Source organism: Aulonocara stuartgranti (genome assembly GCF_965226115.1).
Source record: "Aulonocara stuartgranti genome assembly, chromosome: 9".
In the NCBI taxonomy this organism is placed as follows: domain Eukaryota; kingdom Metazoa; phylum Chordata; class Actinopteri; order Cichliformes; family Cichlidae; genus Aulonocara; species Aulonocara stuartgranti.
In genome coordinates, this window is record NC_138960.1 from 36,377,705 (window position 1) to 36,402,914 (window position 25,210).

General features: G+C 44.6%; 1 protein-coding gene across 8 annotated transcripts in view; it reads right to left on the reverse strand.

The window, feature by feature from the left end:
* LOC309714356 (receptor-type tyrosine-protein phosphatase mu-like) overlaps positions 1 to 25,210 on the reverse strand; it is a 220,385-nt gene that overhangs the window by 36,436 nt on the left and 158,739 nt on the right. For 4 of the 8 annotated variants that reach the window (XM_082546722.1, XM_082546721.1, XM_082546723.1 and 1 more), the window contains 2 exons: positions 17,672 to 17,698; positions 13,594 to 13,784 (listed from right to left, as the gene is read on the reverse strand). In XM_082546722.1, coding sequence (XP_082402848.1) covers positions 13,594 to 13,784; positions 17,672 to 17,698 — 218 coding nt within the window. The remainder of the gene's footprint in view (positions 1 to 13,593; positions 13,785 to 17,671; positions 17,699 to 25,210) is intronic. The other 4 variants (XM_082546726.1, XM_082546725.1, XM_082546724.1 and 1 more) reach the window with 1 other exon arrangement.

Below are 25,210 nucleotides of genomic sequence, written 5' to 3' on the forward strand. Positions count from 1 at the left end.
TGATTGGGGAGGGGCCCAGAGAAAACTACAGAGTCCCACATTGTTTTAGCAAAGTTGCACACCGATTCAATATTGATTTTAGTGACCTCCGATTGGCGCAACCGGGTGTCATTACTGCCGACATGAATTATGATCTTACTGAATTTACGTTTACCCTTAGCCAGCAGTTTTAAATTTCCTTCAATGTCGCCTGCTCTGGCCCCTGGAAGACAATTGACTATGGTTGCCGGTGTCTCTAGCTTCACATGTCTGAGAACAGAATCACCAATTACCAGAGTTTGACCCCCGGCGGGTGTGTCGCCGAGTGGGGAAAAATGGTTAGACACATGAACGGGTTGGTGGTGTAACTGGAGCTTCTGTTTAGGACTATGCTTCCTCCTCACCGTCACCCAGCCGCCCTCTTTCCCCAGCTGCTTGGGGTCTGCCGGGGAACAGCTAGCGGGGCCTACGCTATCTTCGGCTGCACCAGCTACAGGGGCCTGGCTAGCTGCGGTGGAATGAAGGGCGTGAAGCAGAGTCTCCAATTCAGTAATCCTGGCCTCCAGCGCTGCAAATATGCTACATGTATTTATCTACCACAGAGAGGAACACCAACACTTGGTGAAATCATTCGATCCATCCACTCTTATCCACTGTAGGTTCGTCAGTGCTTCATTAAAATGCCTGTAGACACATGTGTGTGAGACAACAGTCTAACAGCTTCAGACATCCATCAAACAGAGGTGAACAATGTCTCTCTCACACACAGAGACACACACACACACACACACACACACACACACACGACTGGCAGCGTGGAACAAAAGAAGGAAAAAAAATAGAAAAGAATGAAAGGAAGGAACTAATGAATGCTGATAGCTGTGTGTGTAACAGGGCTTTTTTCAGACACTGATGCTAATGCTAGCTGTCTTCTTTAATCACCACTATCCTCCTGCTGTCACTGAGGTCAGAGGTCATCACTTCTAAGGAGACACAAATTGTGTCATGGTCCTGGGCCATGTGGGCCCAGTATTCTTAGTTTCTTGTATTTTTGTATTTCATTCCTTATTTAGGCCATGTTTCCTGAGTTGTCCTGGTGTGTTGTTCCCTAAGTGTTTTCCCTTCGTGACTCTTACCCCCTGTGTGCCCCTCTGTGTATTTATGAGCCCTCGTCTCTCTTTGTGTTTATTCCATGTTTCCCCTGCCCGTTATGTCCATGTTCTTCCTGTGCTCTCTCTCTCCCCTCCTGTCTGAACCCCCGTGTACTTCCTGTTTTACTTTGTGACTCCCGCGCCTGTATACGTCATGTTATGTTCACCCCGCCCTGTCTCGTTATGATTATCAGTGTCACCTGTGTTCCCCATGTGCTCCCACTTCCCTCGTTAACCCTCTGTGTATTTATGTCTGCGTCTCCCTCAGTTCCGTGTCGCGTTCTCCCTCATGCTGTGTGGATCTCCCTGTGTCTCTCTGCGAGTGCTTAGTTTGTTGTTCCCAGTTTAGTTTTGTATTTCCTGCGATCTGCCTCTCCAGCATTAAAGCTGCATTTTGAGTTCATCCTCTGAGTCTGTGAGTTTTGCATTTTTGGGTCCTCATCCTGCCTGCCACACAGCGATCCATGACAAATTGGTATCATTACAAACTCACCTACAGAGTACTACAGTAAATACTACTTTAAATACTACAGTGTACTACAATAAAAATACATTAAATACTAAAGGATGTAGTATTTAATGTCAGGGAGTTTTCAGGAAGTCCTAAAAACTCACTGAAAAGCCTTCAGCTGATCCAAAATGCTGCAGCAAGAGTCCTGACAGGGACTAGAAAGAGAGAGCAGATTTCTCCTGTTTTGGCTTCCTGTTAAATCCAGAATTCAAAATCCTGCTCCTCACATACAAGGTCTTAAATAATCAGGCCCCATCTTATCTTAATGACCTTGTAGTACCATATCACCCTATTAGAGCACTTCACTCTCACTCTGCAGGCCTACTTGTTGTTCCTAGAGTATTTAAAAGTAGAATGGGAGGCAGAGCCTTCAGTTTTCAGGCCCCTCTTCTGTGGAACCAGCTTCCAGTTTGGATTCAGGAGACAGACACTATCTCTACTTTCAAGATTAGGCTTCAAACTTTCCTTTTTGCTAAAGCTGTCACGGTTCTGGGTCATTTTGACCCAGCAGTTTCAGTTTCTTATGTTTTGGTATTCTTCTGTGTTATGAATTAAGTTCCTGTTTTGATTATTATAATTCTATGTACCAGTTTATTCTGGTTTAGGTTTGTGTCTTGTGCCCTCGTATTTAGTGCTGTTAGTGTCAAGTCTGCGTCTTTGTGAATTGTTTCCTGTTTTACTTTGAAGGTCCCTGTCTTATGTCAGTGTTTTCAGTTTTGCTTCCCGTCTCGTCATTTCCTCCCAGCTGTGTTCTAATGCTGTGTCTCATTGCACTCGTTATCCGTCAGTGTATTTAACCCCCATGTTTCTCTTTGTCAGTGTTGCGTCATCTGTGTTTCTCCCCTGAGGTCATGTCAGGGTTCAAGACTCTGTGCAAGACTCATGTTCCTTGTTCTAGTATACGTTTCATAGTTCTTTCATGTCCCAGCACTGAGTCTTGTTTATAGTCGTCTCAGTCGTCATTGTCATAGTGTTCGCTGTTCTTAGTTTCTCCAGTTTAGGTTTTAGTTTAGGTAGCCACCGTCCCTGCTGTTTTGTTATGCCTTTCTATCAGCCACAATAAAGGCTCGCCTTTTGTTTAAAGTTCAGTTCTGCCTTCTGGCCTGTGTCTGCTCCTGGGTCCTCCTCACTGTCTCCACTCGGTCTGCCCCGCAGACGTGACAAAAGCATATAGTTAGGGCTGGATCAGGTGACCCTGAATCCTCCCTTAGTTATGCTGCAATAGGTGTAGGCTGCCGGAGGATTCCCATGATGCACTGGGTGTTTCTTCTTCACTCACTATGTGTTAATAGACCTCTCTGCATTGAATCATACTTGTTATTAATCTCTGGGCCTGTCTCAATGTGCGTACTTGTGCGTACTTGCGTTCTCGTGTACTCGTGATACGTCATCAGTCGGAGACCAAGTACTGTTCCAATTCGAAGTACGCATCAAGCCGAGAACGCGAAAAAGTCCCGAATGTGTTCTCGCTCTGCCCGTTTTATCGAGCATGCATCGGTGGTGACTTGTGTGGACTTGGTACAGCTAAATATCCCAGAATGCATTTCGTCCAAAACTCAAACAATGGCGGACGAGCGGTCCTGAAAACTTTTAAATATTACTCTTTCTGGGTCACAAAATAAACGTTTAAGTTATTTTCAAGCGAGAATGTAGCTGTGTAAACTTCAAATATCTGCTCGATTTATCAAGATATCATATATTTCCAAACGCGCTCCGATGTTTTTGGAGGCGTCTTCTAAGTGCTCCATAGCAGATAGCGAGGTCGAGGATTATTAGAGCCGGCGAGAACAGCGGACTCCCGGCACATCGTTTTCAACCCCCCCGCGGTCTTTTCGCTACTCAGGTTAAACAAACCCCAGTAGCTGTCTATTGTATTGAGTGTCCACTAAAATAAAAATAAAAGCGTTCTAACATCTCACCTACTTGTTTTTATTAAGGTATGTACACGTATGTACATGTACACTATTTTTATTAATAGAGATTTCACTACTGAGGTTAAACATGATATGTACGTCACTTAGATCACTTCTAAATGTTAATGTTTGGTTTATTTCAGTGTTTTATTTGTTCCTGAGTAAACCGGTTTGGCTGTGATTAAAGCTTCATAACATATTACTCGCAGTTAAATTAAGAGGGGACGGCAGTAAAAACTCCGGACCTGTGACATCATCAAGTACGCTGGTGTTCCAATTGTACAAATCGCGAGTCCGTGCTCGCGTACTTGAGAATTGAGAAAGGGCCTCTGTCTCTCTTCCACAGCATGTCTTTATCCTGTTTTCCTCCTCTCACCCCAACCAATCACAGCAGATGGCCCCGCCCCTCCCTGAGCCTGGTTCTGCCGGAGGTTTCTTCCTGTTAAAAGGGAGTTTTTCCTTCCCACTGTGGCCAAAGTGCTGCTCATAGGGGGTCATATGATTGTTGGGTTTTTCTCTGTATCTATTATTGTAGGATCTACTGTACAATATAGAGCACCTTGAGGTGACTGCTGTGTTATTTGACGCAATATAAATAAAACTGAATTGAATTCAATTGAATTATAATAAATAGCTCTAATGTATACAAATAGCTCAACTATAAATATCAAGATTATTAGTGGGATTAAATAAATGTGATTGACATTTTACTCTGTAAAACGTTGTCATTCGTTATTTTACTGAGTGTGTGCAAAAGGGTGCAACTGTTACACTGTATACTGAGCATTAGGTGGAGGAGTTGTACAGAGATATCCACAGGAAAGAATCATTTCCTGTGTTGTTCATTGGTGCATTATGGGGAGTGTTGGGTAAGTTAGTTTAAATTAGTAACTTAGTTACATTACTAGTTACTTCTATCAAAAGTAACTCAGTTACTTCAAGTTACTCGTTACTTTCGGAGTAACTAGTTACTAGGGAAAGTAACTTTGGTTTTACTCAGAATTCTCTTGTTAATGTGCTGCTTCCGTAACTGGATACCCAGCAAGATTGCCAGTCTTCTAGCTTGCTTACTTGCCACAAGTGCACTGTGCCACCTACCAATAGAAAGGAAAAGATAATGTGCACATTTCCACGAGAGAAATCCCACGCCTGATTCTATCCTAGCCTGCTTTTTACATCCAACACAAAAACTGCAGTCGTGGTGCTTTCGATTGTACTCAGAACTCGGAAATTCTGCCTTCTGAATAGGAAGATGTAGACTGCAGATGAGCTGCATACAGGGCTGGACTGGGACAAAAAAATCGTCCTGGGCATTTTGACTAGAGACCGGCCCACCATTATAGGAAAAATCATAAAGTCTTTGAATGAAAACAAACACTGTTGTGACAGTGATGTTCACTGTTCTGATGGTATATATGCATCAATCTATCAATTGTTTGTTGCAAGACTCAGATAATTTTTTTAAAAAAGTGAGACATTTTAAACGAGAATAAGAAAGTATTTCCTTGTGCCCCCCTTTCCCTTTTAATTCCCTACATGGACCCCTGGCAACACTTTGCTAGACCCGCCCCTGCACAGTCACCAGCTGTCAGCTACTTAGAAAAGGATCCTGGTGTTATTTGTCTCTCAGAAACAGTTCATAACTTCAACTCATCCATGTCACCTAAAAGGTAAACCTGTTTCTCCATCACTTGCTCAGCTCTGATGGTTCAGTAAGGACATCTCCTGGTTTCATCTTCATGTTTCCCTCTCACCACATATCCAAACCGACATCATGACCAGCAGCTTTACAGCTGTGGCTCCAGCAAACATCAGCTGATACTAGAAATTAATATTAAATAAATTCTAACAACAGCTGATCAAGCTTAAACGTGCTGCTGTTGTTTAGCGCGACATCCGCTGGTTTCTTCTTTCTGGCGCAAAGTGAGCGATAAACAAACAAGAGAGAAAAGCCAATCAGCTGATTATTGATCAGTTTCATGATTGAAGTAGAAACAGGAGAGGGAGGGGGAGAGGATGAGAGAAGAAGAGGCAGCTGTGCAGCGTAAAGAGACAGAATAACTCAAGCTTTGTGTCTTTTTCATTGTAGCTGAAGTCCGGGACAAACTGTTCCTTTTCACCTCAATACGAAACGCGTAATATTTTCTCTGAATACGAGATGATTCTGTTTTTTACGGGACGGTTGGCAACTCTAATAATTAACCTTATGAACAAAATAAAGTTCAACATCAGTAACATAGCACCCACCCAGCTGTATAGAAACTCCGTCATGCTAGCTAGCACGCAGTACGAAAAAGTCAGCACAACGAAAATAAACTCCACCTAAACTTGGTTTATATCTGACCCAGATAGACTGCAGGTTATAACTTCTTACCTGAAGTTCAGTTCACCTGACACTCTCGGACCAGCGGCCGCTTCGGGTCTCTCCTCTTGCCTCCCTTTTCCTTCATCCATCTGCTGGCTTCCACCACTTGCTAATGTTATTGAATCAGTGGAAGCTCCGCGTTAGCCACCACACGAAGTAACGAATAACGAGCCTATCTAAATCCCAGTAACGAGTAACGCGTTCCCGGTTTTGGCATAATAACTAGTTACCGTGCTCATTACCACAATAATAACATAGTTACTGTAACGCGTTACTTAATAACGCGTTAGTCCCAACACTGATTATGGGTAATCCTAATCTCTCACTGAGGTAGCTCCTGTGACTGGCCAGCACATCATGGAGTGGGTGGCAGATAAGGAAGATAAGGACAATGGCAGCATTGTCCTTATCTTGGACAACATCCACTTCAGTCTGTGCATCCCCGACCCTCAACCTGCTCCCTCAGCATGCAACAGCATGGAGGACGGCACTGGCCACAATAGACTCGTAGAAACTCCTGAGCATTGTCCGAAAGAGGACGGTCCCTTGTGGTGCCACTGTGTTGCTGATCACCTTGTCAGACACGCAATGTGGAAGACGCACATATTGTGGTCTTCTTGTCAGGTATTCAACAATCCAGGACACCAGAGAAGCATCCACCTGCATCGCTGTCATCTCCCAGGATGGTCGGCCTGATGGTGCTGAAAGTACTGGAAAAGTTAAAAAAACATGACCCTCACAGCGCTCGCTGGCTAGTCCAGATGGGCGTAGACACGATTGAGCAGGTAGATGATGCCGTCCTCAGCTCAAAGGCGGGGCCGGTAGGCAAAATGAAGGAGATCCTGATGTGGTCTGACTATAGGTCGGAGCTGGTCCAGAATCCAGTGATGGTCTTCATGCCATTCCACACCTCGCTCATTCTGTTCTGGTGAAGTTTCCACTCCAGCTTCGTCATGTAATTGTCCTTAGCCTCTCTGATCTTGTCCTTCAGCAACACCTGGATCCTTCTCAGTCTGAGCTGGAATAATGGAGTAGGTGCAAAAAGTTATGTAGTCAGTGAGGCTCAAGGAGTGTCTCCTCATCGGTCATCTCAAAACAGCCCTGTAGTTCTGCTAAGGCCTCCTCTGACCACCTCCATTACAGTTGGTACGTCCATGGGTCTGGCCAACAAGCCGGCAGGCATCAGAGCGATCAGCTGATCTCTGGAGTAATCAAAGCGTGTGGTGTAGCTGCTGCAATCCCATTCCTCAATGAAACTAACAGTTCCACAACAAGGAGAACAAAGACTTGCTCGACCCACATGTTTGAGAGAAAGCTATTAAAACAAAATAACACTAATACTAAGTAAAATAAAAAATAGAGAAAAAGTAGGAGAAACTGAAACAGGCTGCATGCAGGTTGACGAATGCGCAGTCATGCATATCAGGAATATTTTTGGATCAATGTTGTTTACATGATATATCTATGGTTTACATTTCTAAGTGTTGTTTATTTGCTGATGACTTTTTTGTTGTGGGAATTTTCAAGCTGCTTCTGGAAACAGGAAATGGTTGATCTGCTCTGTTCATGTTGGAAAAACAAAATGAATAATATTTGGAAACTGCTTGCTAAAATAACCACAGAAAAATGACAATGGATTCAAAACTGACATGAAACTAAATTCTTGGGAGTTATTTAGATAATTTATGTACAGTTTGCATTTTGCCAAAGCTGAAAAGTCTAAATCTATTTATTTTGTACAAAGTCAAAGACTTTGGCAACAATCTCCATGCCTTTAACATTATTCACTTATTGTTTTATGCAGAGGTGGGAAACACCCGACAAACATCAACTCAATGGTTTTATTACAAAAAAAGAAAAAGCCATATGAATGGTAACAAACAGACCTGAGTCACAAATCCATTCCTGATTCAACTAAATATGCTGAAACTCAAACATTTAGTAGATTATAACCTAATTCAAATGACATACAAAGCTTATAATGGTCAATTCCCACTTGACGTTCAGAATTTGTTCAAATATGGATAATAAATCCAAATGTAAAGGAAGTTGGAGTTTAGGTTAGGACCAGTGTGAAGGGTCTTTGTCAGGGGGTTAAACTTCCTGTGTTTCAATCATAGCTTAAAGAATTTGATTAATTTTTCTTATGCAATGATCTCTCTGTTTTGGATCAGGGTCTGTGTTATATAAGCTTTAGCTAAAACCTACATCTCTTTAGCTTGACATTGAATTTCTCTTGTTTAATCGTTTAATCTCTGAGGATATAAATGAAGCCAGTAAAGATAAAAAACTGTGTGAAACTACATCTTTTTGTACTAAAGCAGACGATCAGAGAAGCATAGCAGGTTTCCACTCGTGGTTTACAAGGATGGTTACCACAGAGACTGACAGGGGTGAGTCTGAGCTCACACTCAGCTACTGTGCTAATGTGTGTGCGTTACTGCCATATTGTCTCTAATCTAGTCGACAAGAACACAGGACAGTAAGAATCTGAAAACCAAGAAGACGTCTTACCTCGTTAAGCTGTCCGATCACATTAATTAGTAAAGGAGAAGCATGGAGGGAGATAACAGTCATGAGTGGGGCGCTCAGCTGGACAGCTGGGATTCAGTCATGAGCTCACGTGAACTGATTACTGCATCAATACTACAATCAAACCTAGGTTAAACCACAAAATCTGCTCTGAAACCCAGACTGGAATCAAGCTGGAACGAGACTGGACTCAGACTGGACTCAAACTGGACACAGGCTGGACCTAGACTGGACACAAGCTGGACCCAGACTGGAATCAAGCTGGAACTAGACTGGACTCAAACTGGACACAGGCTGGACCCAGACTGGACTCAAGCTGGACTCAAACTGGAATCAAGCTGGAACCAGACTGGACTCAAACTGGACACAGGCTGGACACAGGCTGGACCCAGACTGGACTCAAACTGGACTCAGGCTGGAACCAGACTGGACTCAAGCTGGACTCAAACTGGACACAGGCTGGACCCAGACTGGACTCAAACTGGACACAGGCTGGAACTAGACTGGACTCAAGCTGGACTCAAACTGGACACATTCTGGAACCAGACTGGACTCAAGCTGGAACCAGACTGGACACAGGCTGGACACAGGCTGGACCCAGACTGGACTCAAACTGGACTCAGGCTGGAACCAGACTGGACTCAAGCTGGACTCAAACTGGACACAGGCTGGACACAGGCTGGACCCAGACTGGACTCAAACTGGACTCAGGCTGGAACCAGACTGGACTCAAGCTGGACTCAAACTGGACACAGGCTGGACCCAGACTGGACTCAAACTGGACACAGGCTGGAACTAGACTGGACTCAAGCTGGACTCAAACTGGACACATTCTGGAACCAGACTGGACTCAAGCTGGAACCAGACTGGACTCAAGCTGGATTTAAACTGGACACAGGCTGGACCCAGACTGGACACAGGCTTGAACCAGACTGGACTCAAGCTGGACTCAAACTGGACACAGGCTGGACCCAGACTGGACCCAGACTGGACTCAGGCTGGAACCAGACTGGACTCAAACTGGACACAAACTGGACACAGGCTGGACCCAGACTGGACTCAAGCTGGAACCAGACTGGATTCAAGCTGGACTCAAACTGGACACAGGCTGGACCCAGACTGGACACAGGCTGGACTCAGGCTGGAACCAGACTGGACTCAAACTGGACACAAACTGGACTCAGGCTGGACCCAGACTGGACACAGGCTGGACTCAAACTGGACCCAGACTGGACTCAGGCTGGAACCAGACTGGACTCAAACTGGACACAAACTGGACTCAGGCTGGACCCAGACTGGACTCAGGCTGGAACCAGACTGGACTCAAACTGGACACAAACTGGACTCAGGCTGGACCCAGACTGGACACAGGCTGGACTCAAACTGGACCCAGACTGGACTCAGGCTGGAACCAGACTGGACTCAAACTGGACACAAACTGGACTCAGGCTGGACCCAGACTGGACTCAAGCTGGACTCAAACTGGACCCAGACTGGACTCAGGCTGGAACCAGACTGGACTCAAACTGGACACAAACTGGACACAGGCTGGACCCAGACTGGACTCAAACTGGACCCAGACTGGACACAGGCTGGAACCAGACTGGACTCAAACTGGACACAAACTGGACACAGGCTGGACCCAGACTGGACTCAAACTGGACCCAGACTGGACACAGGTTGGACCCAGACTGGACTCAAGCTGGACTCAAACTGGACCCAGACTGGACTCAGGCTGGAACCAGACTGGACTCAAACTGGACACAAACTGGACACAGGCTGGACCCAGACTGGACTCAAACTGGACCCAGACTGGACACAGGTTGGACCCAGACTGGACTCAAGCTGGAACCAGACTGGACTCAAACTGGACACAAACTGGACACAGGCTGGACCCAGACTGGACACAGGCTGGACTCAGGCTGGAACCAGACTGGACTCAAACTGGACACAAACTGGACTCAGGCTGGACCCAGACTGGACTCAGGCTGGAACCAGACTGGACTCAAGCTGGACTCAAACTGGACCCAGACTGGACTCAGGCTGGAACCAGACTGGACTCAAACTGGACACAAACTGGACACAGGCTGGACCCAGACTGGACTCAAACTGGACCCAGACTGGACACAGGTTGGACCCAGACTGGACTCACTTGTGGAAAAAAACTGGGCTGATTCATGTTTTTGAGAGGCTGCCATCACTGAACAGACGGATGGACGGAGAGTGAGACAGAAACACTGGAAGAGCTCCTCACTGCTAACTTTCTGCAAATGGAGGGTGAAAACATTCCCTGTGTGTGCGTGTTGTGTCTATGTGTGTGTGTGTGTGTACTCAGGATGTATAATGGATTAGCCCTGAGGGCAGCCCGCTAGCAGGCAACCAGAACTGAACATACACACACACACACACACACACACACACACACACACACACACACACACACACACACAAGCCATTCCCTGTTTTGGCCCATTAGCTGGAGGGAAGATCTATAATGTATGTGTGTGTGTGTGTCTGTATGTGTGTGGTTGTGTGTGTGTGGGGGGGGTTCAGGTAAGTAACATCCATTAGTAAGTTTTTCTCATGATGAAAATGGGTAAACATGTGTAGTGTGCGCGCGCACACACACACACACACACACAGCTCACAACAGAAAGTCCCAAACTGGTGCTGTTAGTGAACATTATTTATTTATTTTATTTACTGTCTTCGTCTCCTGGTTATTGCTCCTCCTCCTCCTGCTCTCGCAGCCCTCATGCTCCTCATTACTCACTAACCCGCCTGCTCACAGATTAATAGACTTTTGATATAAATGATTAATTGTTTAGAGAGATTCTTTAGTTAGTAGCATTTTATGGAACTGACTCTGCTCCTTCATGTTTAATCACACTCTTCTGATTGGTCGGTTCTAAAGGCTAATAAAGCAATAATGAACAACAGTGAAATCATGTTTTAGAATCTAATGTGACAAAAGACAGAACAACTGTCACAGAGATGCCTGCAGAAAATCTGGAGCCAAATATAGTGTCACTGCTCAAAGTGACTGTGGGTTAGCTCAGGAGGATAGAACCCAGCTGGTGGTGTGGGTCTAAATGATGGTGTGGGTCTTACTGGTGGTCTCACTGGTGGTGTGGGTCTAATTGATGGTGTGAGTCTTAATGGTGGTCTTACTGGTGGTGTGGGTCTTACTGATGGCTTCACTGGTGGTGTGGGTCTAATTGATGGTGTGGGTCTTACTGGTGGTGTGGGTCTTACTGATGGTGTGGGTCTTAATGGTGGTCTTACTGGTGGTGTGGGTCTAACTGATGGTGTGGGTCTTAATGGTGGTCTTACTGGTGGTGTGGGTCTAACTGATGGTGTGGGTCTAACTGATGGTGTGGGTCTAATTGATGGTGTGGGTCTTAATGGTGGTCTTACTGGTGGTGTGGGTCTTAATGGTGGTCTTACTGGTGATGTGGGTCTAACTGATGGTGTGGGTCTAATTGATGGTGTGGGTCTTAATGGTGGTCTCACTGGTGGTGTGGGTCTAACTGATGGTCTCACTGGTGGTGTGGGTCTCACTTGCGTTGTGGGTCTTAATGGTGGTCTTACTGGTGGTGTGGGTCTAACTGATGGTGTGGGTCTTAATGGTGGTCTCACTGGTGGTGTGGGTCTAACTGATGGTGTGGGTCTTAATGGTGGTCTTACTGGTGGTGTGGGTCTAACTGATGGTGTGAGTCTTAATGGTGGTCTTACTGGTGGTGTGGGTCTTACTGATGGCTTCACTGGTGGTGTGGGTCTTACTGATGGCTTCACTGGTGGTGTGGGTCTAATTGATGGTGTGGGTCTTACTGGTGGTGTGGGTCTTACTGATGGTGTGGGTCTTAATGGTGGTCTTACTGGTGGTGTGGGTCTAACTGATGGTGTGGGTCTTAATGGTGGTCTTACTGGTGGTGTGGGTCTAACTGATGGTGTGGGTCTAACTGATGGTGTGGGTCTAATTGATGGTGTGGGTCTTAATGGTGGTCTTACTGGTGGTGTGGGTCTTAATGGTGGTCTTACTGGTGATGTGGGTCTAACTGATGGTGTGGGTCTAATTGATGGTGTGGGTCTTAATGGTGGTCTCACTGGTGGTGTGGGTCTAACTGATGGTCTCACTGGTGGTGTGGGTCTCACTTGCGTTGTGGGTCTTAATGGTGGTCTTACTGGTGGTGTGGGTCTAACTGATGGTATGGGTCTTAATGGTGGTCTTACTGGTGATGTGGGTCTAATTGATGGTGTGGGTCTTACTGGTAGTGTGGGTCTAATTGATGGTTTTGGTCTTACTGGTGGTGTGGGTCTTAATGGTGGTCTTACTGGTGATGTGGGTCTAACTGATGGTGTGGGTCTAATTGATGGTGTGGGTCTTAATGGTGGTCTCACTGGTGGTGTGGGTCTAACTGATGGTCTCACTGGTGGTGTGGGTCTCACTTGTGTTGTGGGTCTTAATGGTGGTCTTACTGGTGGTGTGGGTCTAACTGATGGTGTGGGTCTTAATGGTGGTCTCACTGGTGGTGTGGGTCTAACTAATGGTCTCACTGGTGGTGTGGGTCTCACTTGCGTTGTGGGTCTTACTGATGGTCTCACTGGGGGTGTGGGTCTAATTGATGGTGTGAGTCTTACTGGTGCTGTGGATCTTTAGTGGAAGTGTTTGGAACTTTTCTTTGAAGCTACAAATTCTAACAAACCAACATGATGAATGTTTCCACTAGAATTGAAAAAGCACTTCACAGCTCAGTGAAACCATGATGGAAGCAGACATTGAGACACACTGCCACCGAATGAAGGTGGAGGCTGACGGAGAGTCGTGGTGTTTCTCCGTTTCTTTGTGCTGAAAAAACAAGCTCAGCCCTAGCTCAGATTCACTAGCTCAGGTCCTGATCTTTCTGATGGTGTTGGCCTTATTGATGGTGTGGGTGTAACTGAAGGTGTGGGGTCTAGGTGTGGGTCCTGATGGAGGCGTGCAGGACTGTGGGCTTCACTTTGTAAACAAACACTTTTTTTTATGTCAACTTTTGTCAGTATTCACACCTGCCTCTGTCTGACCCCTCCCCCACAGCTGTGGATTGGATAAAAGTGTTTTTACTGTCAAACTGAAGAGGAAACTCAGAGTGTTGTCCTCACCTCATATTCCTCCTTGAAACCATAGCCCTCAGCACATTTCATCTGGGTGATGTGCTGCAGCAGGTCGGCCACTCGGATGGCCGGGTGCAGCTGTCCTGTCTGATACGGCAGCGCCTCCCTTTCAGAGTCCCGCTGCTTGTAGTGGGACTGGACCAGGCTACTGGTTTCACTGGTCATAGTGTGGCTGTCATCTGGAGGGAGGATAGAAGGAGAGGTGGGAGAGGGTGGACAGATCAGATTTAGGCTGCACAGACACATTTAAAAATATGAAGCTGGGATGGACCAGACCGACCCAGGCAGAACCAGGACATTAGCTCCAGTTCTAATGTTTCTTATTATGGAACTTGATAAATTTCACTTTCAGTTCTGTATCGGTTACATTTGAATTGTTCTGATTAAAGCTTAGCTTAATTTTGGACAGACTTTGTATGTTCACTTAAATACCTTTAAAAAATCTTCTAAATTCCTTCAAAGGTCAGCGATCACATTTACAGATCTGCTATTGAATCTGCTCATTAAATCCATCAATGCTACAGAGTGGCATATAAAGTTTAAATGAACCAGAAGGATTAAAGTTCCTGCTCACAAGCTGACATCGAGCTGAACAGGAGAAGATATGAGGCGAAGATAAGAGTGACTCTTCTGTACCACAGGGAAATGGACATCACAGTATCTGCAGCAAAAATGTGAACTGTTGATCTGACAGTTGAGAGAAGCAGCCTGGCTTCCACTGATCCAAGTTCAGAACTTTCTTAGCATATGAGGTAGGTAATCCTAAAATGCTGATAGATTTTTAAAACTTGTAGTGAAGCAGAAACTGCAGACTTCCTTTCACAGTCACGCTGTCTCTGTGTTTTTCATCAGTAACTTTATCGTCAGCAGGCAAACCAATGGGATTCTGTGTTTACAGCCAATCAATCGCAGCGTCCTGACCTCATGAAGCACAGACCGCTTTAATTTGTTTGGTCAAACCTTCTAACCTTCAGCTGCTGCTCTAACAAGTCTCAGTGAAAACTCGGACTTACAGAACACATCCAGCCACTGAAACCTGGACTCTGTGTATTATCAGTGGAAAGACTGGTTCTGTTAGATCATGTATTGGTATGAGTTGGTTACTTACTGGTTTTAGTTTTTCTTTACTGGATTAAATAGAAGCAACATTGAACAGAAGGACTGTTTTCACTTTTCGTGTTGGTCCATTTTTTCCCTGAATGTTAGAAACGGTGAAGATGTTTTCCTTGTTGTTCTTTCAGCCTCATGTACTAAACACAGCAGAAACATCTTAACCAGCCACCAGGACTGTTAGAAGACTACAGGGTGAAGCCATGATGTAACACAAACAACCTCAGATTACAAAACTGCTCAGGTGTTGGTTAATAATAATAATAATAATAACGTATACTTTATTGATCCCTGTGTGGAAAGTCCTCTCTGCATTTAACCCATTCACTCATTGAAGCAGTGGGCAGCCACCAATCTAATGCCCGGGTTAAACAGTAAAAGAGTGAACTTGGTGCTTCAATTTCATCGAGCCTGAATTTGACGGACGGCCTGAAAGAGTGAAGTCATACAAAGTCTGTCCAGAGTCTGTACTTTCCTTCAGTATGCCACTGATCTGTCCAAGGAGCCAACAGCAACACTAATGAATGACACACACAGATCACATGACATCAGATCACATGACTAGAGAGAGGATGGTGATTGTTGCTGGTTTCTTTTCACACTGCTGCCATGTCAAGTTCTTCAATAGTTCATTGCAGTTAATTGTAATATCAAGTACTGTTCTGGATCCAGTACATCATGGTCTGAGTACTGGTTCAGATCCAGTACAGCATGGTCTGAGTACTGGTCTAGAGGTGGTCCAGGTTCTTGGAGCTGCGGTGTGAAAAGAGGAAAGTTCAGAGTCCTGGAAATGAACAAACCTTTTTGGTAAACTGGTTTCTAATCAGAAACGTCCAGGACTCTGATGTGAACATTTCAGCAAAGACTTGGCTGACATACCTTCCACTATACTCTCTAACTCTGTTTTTATTGGCTAGTCTGGGGGCTGACTGACCAATCAGGAACTCTCTGTCATTTAAAGCCCAATCAGGTATGGTGAGGCCGAGAAGATGGGTGATGTAATGGAGGTGGCGAGTTGTGACTGAATGGACAAAACAACCACTATGACAAAAAAGGGAACCAATCAGATAAAGAGATGCAGAGCTAGAAGCTGATTGATTCAAGGTTACATGGTGGGAGGAGCTGGGGGTTGTAGCGTCACAATCTCACAGACGGTAAAAAAATGCATCATTGCCACGCTAACTGATGATGTCACAGCGGTGGTGGGTGTGGCTCCATGCTCAGTGGTGACAGACACCCCTCCCCAACATGAGCCCACCCTTTAGCCCCAAATTTAACCACTTACCATTAATGGGCACTTTACAAAGAGAAAGATGGAAAAGAAGAAGAAGACAGAGGAGACAGAGTTTAGGCAACAAATTTAGCTTTAGCCTGTTCTTAAGCTAACCTTCTGCTAACAAACAGCCAGCATGAATCAAACAAACAGCTAGAAGTAGTTCTATTTGCATTGGTAGCAGCTAGCATTTAGGGTAACCTAGCTACCCTTGCTAACTGTACCCTGAGTGCAGGACTGGTAGCCTTGGCTAACGTCAGCATCCCTTGCCTGAAGACCGATTAGCTAGCCTGAGGAGAGAGGAGAAAAGGGGAATTTATGAAACAGTGCTTACTAATAGCCTTCTATTCTGTGGACGCTCAGCTGAATCAAGTGCAGAAGTTTCACTGAAACTTGGAGCCGGGTCCACTGTTCCCCATGTAGATGTTCCTGTCCCTAACACTGCGTTTGGGTAGAACGTCACCTGTTTCTAGTCAAAATCCTTTAGAGATACTATCGATTTAATTTGACCACAGCCCTAATCACTGCTCAAGGACAGAAAGACTCTCTGACAGGTTCCCACAACATGTCCCAAACAGAGCTGGAGAATATGTGTTCCATGTGTTCTTTAACTACCAGATACACCTGGGAAAGTGTTTACAGTAAAACAGCCACCGTTTGTTTCCCAAGAGCCAAGCAAATCTCAGGTTAAATCTGAGGAAGAATAAAGTATACAAGGTCTGTGAGCCGAGCTCGGCTGCTTTCATTTCTGTGATCTGAAATAATGACGTGCCTACAACATGCGTATCAATATTTTCAGACTAAAAACACCGAAGAGCTGAAGAAGCGAAAGTCCTCAAAGATATGGATCGTCCACAGAAAACGTGTGCTCATGAGGTGTGGTAATTGCATTTGTGTTTAGTTATTCTTGATAGCATGAGTGATTATCAATGATATAACTGAGACTGAATAAATCTGTCACTTGCCACGCCTCTAATATTTTAAATAACTGATAAAAATGAAGCCAAGGATTAGGATTCTTCTCAGCTGCAGCCAGACTCTGGGTAAATGTTCACATCACATATAATAATATATTAATAAGTAATCAGTTTATTAATATAAACTTTTGGTTTTCCTCCCCCCAGTCCACGTGGCGTGTTGTGCCCATGCAGAGGTTGGAAGTCACAGACAGACGTGACGTCAACACAACACGCAGGAATGTTGTGGATGCGGGGATGGAGTGAAGCCCACCATCAAGTTTCAAAAACAACAAAACCAAAACAGATAAATGCACAAATTTAATCCATTATGAAAGGAAAATAATAATAAAATAAATGTTAATTTAATATAAAGGCAAATAAAAATTCTATTTTAATCAATTAAGCTAAAAAACATACAAATTGACAGAAAGAGTATAAATGAGAACGTTATGATCTGAAACAAAATTGTACTTGTAAAAGATGAAGGAACAAGATAACAAAAACAAGATTCCAAAAGGAGGAAAGAACCAAAAGCAGCCGAACGAGAAGCAAGCAGGGATGGATGGAAGTCAGAATATCTGTCCTTCTGTCTCTCGTCTCCTCTCACCTGTCTCTCTATTCTAGGCCTCAGCTCTGTCCACTTCCTACCATCTGACTGCCCCTTTCCTGTCTGTCTACCTGTGCACATCTGGCCTATCGAAGAAACAGAGGAAAGGTGTCTCACCCAGAATGGCTGTCGGTACGAAGGGATCTGCCATCAGGACACAGCAGCATACAGACAGATGGACAGACAGGACAAAAGAAGAAGAGAAAAGAAGAAGAAGACCAGTCAGCTCGCTACATGTCTGCAGGCAAAACATCGGCTCAATTTTGGCTAACTGATGTGCGAACACCAGCTGTCAGGTGAATATTAGGCTCGTGGTAGATGAATGTTGGTTGAGAGTATAGTTAATGTTGACTAAATGGTTGAAATGCATCAGCTGGATGTTGGCTGACTGCTGGATGAATGTTAACTATTTAAATGGCAGCTAAATGTCTGGTGAGTACTGGGCTTCAGGTGAATGAGCCACAAGGTTCGAAGCCTAAGTTTGAAGCCTAATCTTGAAAGTAGAGATAGTGTCTGTCTCCTGAATCCAAACTGGAAGCTGGTTCCACAGAAGAGGGGCCTGAAAACTGAAGGCTCTGCCTCCCATTCTACTTTTAAATACTCTAGGAACAACAAGTAGGCCTGGAGAGCGAGAGCGAAGTGCTCTAATAGGGTGATATGGTACTACAAGGTCATTAAGATAAGATGGGGCCTGATTATTTAAGACCTTGTATGTGAGGAGCAGGATTTTGAATTCTGGATTTAACAGGAAGCCAAAACAGGAGAAATCTGCTCTCTTTCTAGTCCCTGTCAGGACTCTTGCTGCAGCATTTTGGATTAACTGAAGGTTTTTCAGGGAGCTTTTAGGACTTCCTGATAATAATGAATTACAGTCGTCCAGCCTGGAAGTAATAAATGCGTGAACTAGTTTTTCAGCATCACTCTGAGACAGGATATTTCTAATTTTAGAGATGTTGTTTGGTATGCACATTGAAGGACATATCCTGAATGGAATTAATAAAGATAGATTGATCTAATTTAAAGTGGAAATGCTAGATTGAAGCTAGATTGAAGAAATATGTAAATTTCTACCTTATCATGGTGGAGGGGGTTTGTGTGTCCCAGGGATCCTGTGGGCTATGTTGCTGGGGGGCTTTTGCCCACTGGTAGAGTCTACCATGGCACAGACAAAGAGCCATTCAGAAGACTCTTGCGTGTTACCAGGGCCCCGCCTGGAGGCAGACCTGGAGAGTCTGCCCAAGACACAGTGCCTGGTGGCCAGCCCTTAGCTCATGGGCCCTCGCTGGGCGCAGCCCCGAGGGGGGACATGGGCCCATCCCCCTTTAGGCCCACCACGCATAGGAGGGGTTGTAGGGGTTGGGTGCAGTATGTACTTGGTGCTGGCCAAGCGGCCTAGCCAGACCAATCAATGCTCCTGAGGATGGCAACTGGGACGTGGAACATCACCTCTCTGGTGGGAAAGGACCTGAGCTAGTGAATGAGATTGAGATGCACCAGCTAGATATAGTCCAGCTCACCTCAACGCAGGCTGATGATCGATTATGTAATCATATCATCAGATCTACGACCACATGTCCTGGACACTCGAGCGAAGAGAGAGGCTGAGATGTAGGGCTTTGCGATATGACGAAATATATCAGATGATGAAATTAAAATCGTTTTATATTATAATCGTATATAATCGTTTGTTTCGTGGTGTCGCAAAATCCACTTTGGTGGATGCAGGCAGAGAAAATCCCAGCATGGTCAGTGAAGACGAGGCAGAACCAGTTTGCTCAAACAGAAGGAGCAGTCCAAACAAATGGAGGACCTTAAAGGAGTGGTCACCTCTGTTGCATGGACATGGTTTGGTTATGAACAGTCTGACTGACATGGACCAGAAAACTGTACTATGCAAATGATGGCACTAACGAGGCCCCACTACAGACTCGAACACGGCAAACCTCTCTTTCAAGAATGACATGACAGAGTGTGGAGAGAGTTCACGGTGCTCCAAATAAACCTTAGACTCAAACGTTAGAACAGGCTTTTCCCCGCAGCACGTGTAACATATGTGTTAAATACTTGTGAATTTCACCCAAAACACAATTTTTTTTTGGATTAAATATGTCATTTTTGCATCTCAATCTCCTACCTGTGTGATCTGAGTCTGTGTGCGTTCGTGTGTGCACGGTGCGTGGTGACGTAGGCGCGTGCATGTGTGTCCCGGTCACAGCTCCTTTCAGCATGGCCGGAGGTAAGTCACTGCCACGTTGCTCTCAGCTAATTAAAGTTTGTTCAGATCCCAAGCTGCAATGTGAATACAGCCGAACCGCCGCGTTTTTGTTTGTCATTAAGAGACTCATTTGGGATAAGTTTTGTGGAGGGCGGGGTTCACTAATATACACTTATAATGAGTTTTAGCCGAGAACGCAGCTAAAATGCTAGCATGCTAAGTTAGCCTGATCGCTAGCGGCTTGAGAGGGTATTCGTGGAAGTCTTTTTTTTAACAGCATGCACTCTTTTTTTCCTTCGTCAGGGGAGGTGTACTGGCAGGCGCGTGACACACACAGAACAGACACTTACAGTGGGGCAAAAAAGTATTTAGTCAGCCACCGATTGTGCAAGTTCCCCCACCTAAAATGATGACAGAGGTCAGTAATTTGCACCAGAGGTACACTTCAACTGTGAGAGACAGAATGTGAAAAAAAATCCATGAATCCACATGGTAGGATTTGTAAAGAATTTATTCGTAAATCAGGGTGGAAAATAAGTATTTGGTCAATAACAAAAATACAACTCAATACTTTGTAACATAACCTTTGTTGGCAATAACAGAGGTCAAACGTTTACTATAGGTCTTTACCAGGTTTGCACACACAGTAGCTGGTATTTTGGCCCATTCCTCCATGCAGATCTTCTCGAGAGCAGTGATGTTTTGGGGCTGTCGCCGAGCAACACGGACTTTCAACTCCCGCCACAGATTTTCTATGGGGTTGAGGTCTGGAGACTGGCTAGGCCACTCCAGGACTTTCAAATGCTTCTTACGGAGCCACTCCTTTGTTGCCCGGGCGGTGTGTTTTGGATCATTGTCATGTTGGAAGACCCAGCCTCGTTTCATCTTCAAAGTTCTCACTGATGGAAGGAGGTTTTGGCTCAAAATCTCACGATACATGGCCCCATTCATTCTGTCCTTAACACGGATCAGTCGTCCTGTCCCCTTGGCAGAAAAACAGCCCCATAGCATGATGTTTCCACCCCCATGCTTCACAGTAGGTATGGTGTTCTTGGGATGCAACTCAGTATTCTTCTTCCTCCAAACACGACGAGTTGAGTTTATACCAAAAAGTTCTACTTTGGTTTCATCTGACCACATGACATTCTCCCAATCCTCTGCTGTATCATCCATGTGCTCTCTGGCAAACTTCAGACGGGCCTGGACATGCACTGGCTTCAGCAGCGGAACACGTCTGGCACTGCGGGATTTGATTCCCTGCCGTTGTAGTGTGTTACTGATGGTGACCTTTGTTACTTTGGTCCCAGCTCTCTGCAGGTCATTCACCAGGTCCCCCCGTGTGGTTCTGGGATCTTTGCTCACCGTTCTCATGATCATTTTGACCCCACGGGATGAGATCTTGCATGGAGCCCCAGATCGAGGGAGATTATCAGTGGTCTTGTATGTCTTCCATTTTCTGATGATTGCTCCCACAGTTGATTTTTTCACACCAAGCTGCTTGCCTATTGTAGATTCACTCTTCCCAGTCTGGTGCAGGTCTACAATACTTTTCCTGGTGTCCTTCGAAAGCTCTTTGGTCTTGGCCATGGCGGAGTTTGGAGTCTGACTGTTTGAGGCTGTGGACAGGTGTCTTTTATACAGATGATGAGTTCAAACAGGTGCCATTCATACAGGTAACGAGTGGGGGACAGAAAAGCTTCTTACAGAAGACGTTACAGGTCTGTGAGAGCCAGAGATTTTCCTTGTTTGAGGTGACCAAATACTTATTTTCCACCCTGATTTACGAATAAATTCTTTACAAATCCTACCATGTGGATTCATGGATTTTTTTTTCACATTCTGTCTCTCACAGTTGAAGTGTACCTCTGGTGCAAATTACTGACCTCTGTCATCATTTTAAGTGGGGGAACTTGCACAATCGGTGGCTGACTAAATACTTTTTTGCCCCACTGTATTTCTGTGTTGCAGGTACGGAGATGTTCTTATGTTTTGGAGATGCAGTCTTTCATTCATTGTTTTTATAAGTACAGTGTTGTATTGCCTGTTAGATGGCGGTTATTAATATAATTGTACTGAAGTATAATGTTTGAACTATAAGCACTAGAATATCGGGTCCTGGTGATTGAATTGTATTTATCTGACTGTTTATTTGTTTTTGAATTATTTTGTTTATTGTTCCTATAAATTGTTTTTGATGATTTTTCAGTGACATATTATTTATTTTGTGCTTTTTGTTTTTGAGAGCTTAAGTTAATGTTTTAAAACAATTTGTTGTATTTGATTTATTATATTATTGTAGTGTTAATGAAGCTGCAGACACAGCTGCTTTCAGCATGGCCGGAGGAGAGGTGTACTGGCAGTCGCGTGACACACACAGATCAGACACATATTTCTGTGTTGCAGATGTGCAGTAAAGAGCCAAAGACCCAGTACTGTCTCCTGCCTCTTACTTTCACGCCAGAACACAACGCAATGACGGGCGTAACACATGAACGGGTTACACACGCCCTGTAATAAATACTCACAAGGAAAATGGCAGCAACTTACAACTTGGTGGTAAGTTGGATAAGGTGGGAAGGGACGACGGTGGATAGACCTGTAAATACCTCAGAGTACACACTAACTGGACTGGGTTAAAAACACCAGTGCACGCTAAAGGAAGGGCCAGACTCTGTTTTCAGAGGCAGTTGAGGTCTGCAACATCTACCGGACAATGCTCAGGATTTTCTGTGAGGGTGCTGTGGTCAGTGTTGTCCTCTACAGTGTTGCATGCTGGGGCAGCAGGTTGAGGGTCACATGTTCAGTGAGAGACTGAGATGACCCATAATGCACCACTGAACGACACAGGAAATGATTCCTTCCTGTGGATATCTTTGTACAACTCCTAACTACTTTGTACAACTCCTAACTACTGTAGTGTGTACTGTGCAATAGTTACACACCCATAATATCTGCAGGGGGGGATGACACTCTTCAGCCTCCCGGGGAAAGAATAAATATGTGGTTTACTCTTTAGCCTATCAAGGGTATTTAAGGGTGTGTGCCCACAGTCTACATGCATTTTGTGGACTTGGAGAAGTCCTCTGAGTATGCTTTGTGAGGAACTTCGGAGTATGGGGTGTCTGGCCCACTGCAATGAGCTATTTGGTCCTTATACAAGAAAGAGCTTGGTCCACATTGTCAGCTCGGTCATCGATTTTTTTTGACAAAATATCCGGGTGTAGCCAAACTACTTCTACTCGGGTGGAGTCAGAATCTCGTCACTGCTTTTTGCAGATGATGGGGGCTCTGTTGTCTTCATCAGGTGGTGGCCTCCAGCTCACACTGAAAATCAGCACCTCCAAGTCTGAGGCCATGGTCCTCAGCTGGAAAAGGGTGGAGTGCCTGCTCCGGGTCAGGGAGGAGGAGTTTAAGTATCTCAGGTTCTTGTTCACGAGTGAGGGGAGCGGGAGGACTGAGCTGTACCAGTCCATCATGGTAAAGAGAGAGCTAAGCTTAAAAGCCGAGTGTTTCTGGTGGATCTACGTTCCAACCCTTACCAATGGTAACAAGCTTTGGGTAGTGACTGAAAGAATGAGGTCGCTAATGCAAGTGGAAATGATCTTTCTCCAGAGGTTGGCTGGCCTTTCCCTTAGAGATAGAGATGGGCTCAGCCATCCAGGAGGAGCTCAGAGTAGAGCCACTACTCTAGATTTAAAGGAGCCAGTTAAGGTGGTTCGGGCATCTGACTAGGATGCCTCCTCGGCGCCTCCTGGTGTTCTGGATTTTTGCTACCGAGAAAAGGCCCCGGGGCAGACCCAGGCTACTCTGGAGAGATTGCGTCTCTTGGCTGGCTTCTGTGTTCCCCAGATAAGGAGGTGGCTGGGGAGAGCGAGGTCTGGCCTTATCTTCTTTGGCTGCTGGCCCTGAGACCCAGCCTCGGATAAACTTTTCAGAACATGTTTAGCTTACGAGTTATGTGCTTATCAGATAAAATTGAATTGAATTATCTGAGGTATACTAGGGAGTGAAGTTTTCTTTTTCATAGGAGCTACAGTATCCAGAGTTGTACCCAATGAGGCCATAACACTATTAACAAGATGAGTCACATCTGTAGGAGTAGCGTTAGGTAGCTGTTCTGCAGTGTGTTGGCACAAGGCTTTGAAGAAGGTAAGAGTGGAGGAACTGCATCATTTAATTTAGTTACATTGAGCTGAGAAAGACATCTACTGTAATGAATCCCCACTATTGTAATGAATTATTGTCAATCTAAATGTTAGTGTTGTTGGCTGGATGTCTGGGGAATGCTAATATTAGCACACAGGGACTGATCGTCGTCCAAATGCCTCTGAGAATCTGTGTGGCATTTTTGTGTACAGGTGTAAGGAGAGGAACCAGCAGGTTGAGGTAGGGCTGCTCGATTATGGCAAAAATGATAATCACAATTATTTTCACTGAAATTGAGATCTCGATTATTTGACGATATTTATTTAACCCTTTAAGACCTACCATAGAACCAAGTCCGCCAGAGCTTATATTATTTTTTTTACATGTTGTAGTGCCATTTGTGGGAGCATTTCAAGTTGCTATACATCAATACAACTGTTATAGCCCATATTTTAATAATATGTATGCATTAAGTCCATAGTAACTACATTCATTGCAAAAAAGTGCAATAAACTACAAAAAAATTGAAAATCGTTTTTGGTTTTTTTTTTTTACATATATTTCTACTTGGGGAAATTTAAGAGGCTTATCCCTCAAAACTTCAAATACAAAAAAGTTGCAAAAAATAGTTTACAACAACAGGGAATTTATTTTGAGTGTCTTCATAGTTTTATTTTGGAGATACAGCAATTTTTATATACACTGCAGGAAAAACGAAAAAACAATCCTATGATGCAAATTTGCAAAGAAAACAGCAGGTGCATCAAAATAAACTATTTCCAGCAGTGCATTTCGAGTTCTAAGCATCCCAGAAACTATTCAGAAAAGTATAGAGTCAAACATGACTTATAAAAACACCAGTATAGGCTTTTAAGGCCTACAAGTAAAAAACTACATTTTCCACGAAAATGACGTCACTTCCGGTTTCGGACAGGAACTGGCGGACATGCTATAGTTCGAGTTGACTCCTTTTCAATGTGGGAAGTGTTACGAACAGCTGATCGGATCGGCAAAGCGTGTTTCTGGAATATTATGTTTTTGTTCCTGCAAGCGCTTTTTATGCAATTTTTGCAAAGCTATATGTGGAAGGAAACCGTGACCTAGGACAAGCTGATGACATAAGATGTAAGTACAACTCCTCTGGTTTCATATGCAAAACAAATTATTGTGCTAGCTTACATGGTTCCGGTTCTACAGGGATTTAAAGCGTTAACAATAACAATGTATTGAATACTGACTTTAAAAAATAATATAAAATAGTGTGCAAATACTGAACAGTGCAAATGTTTGCAATA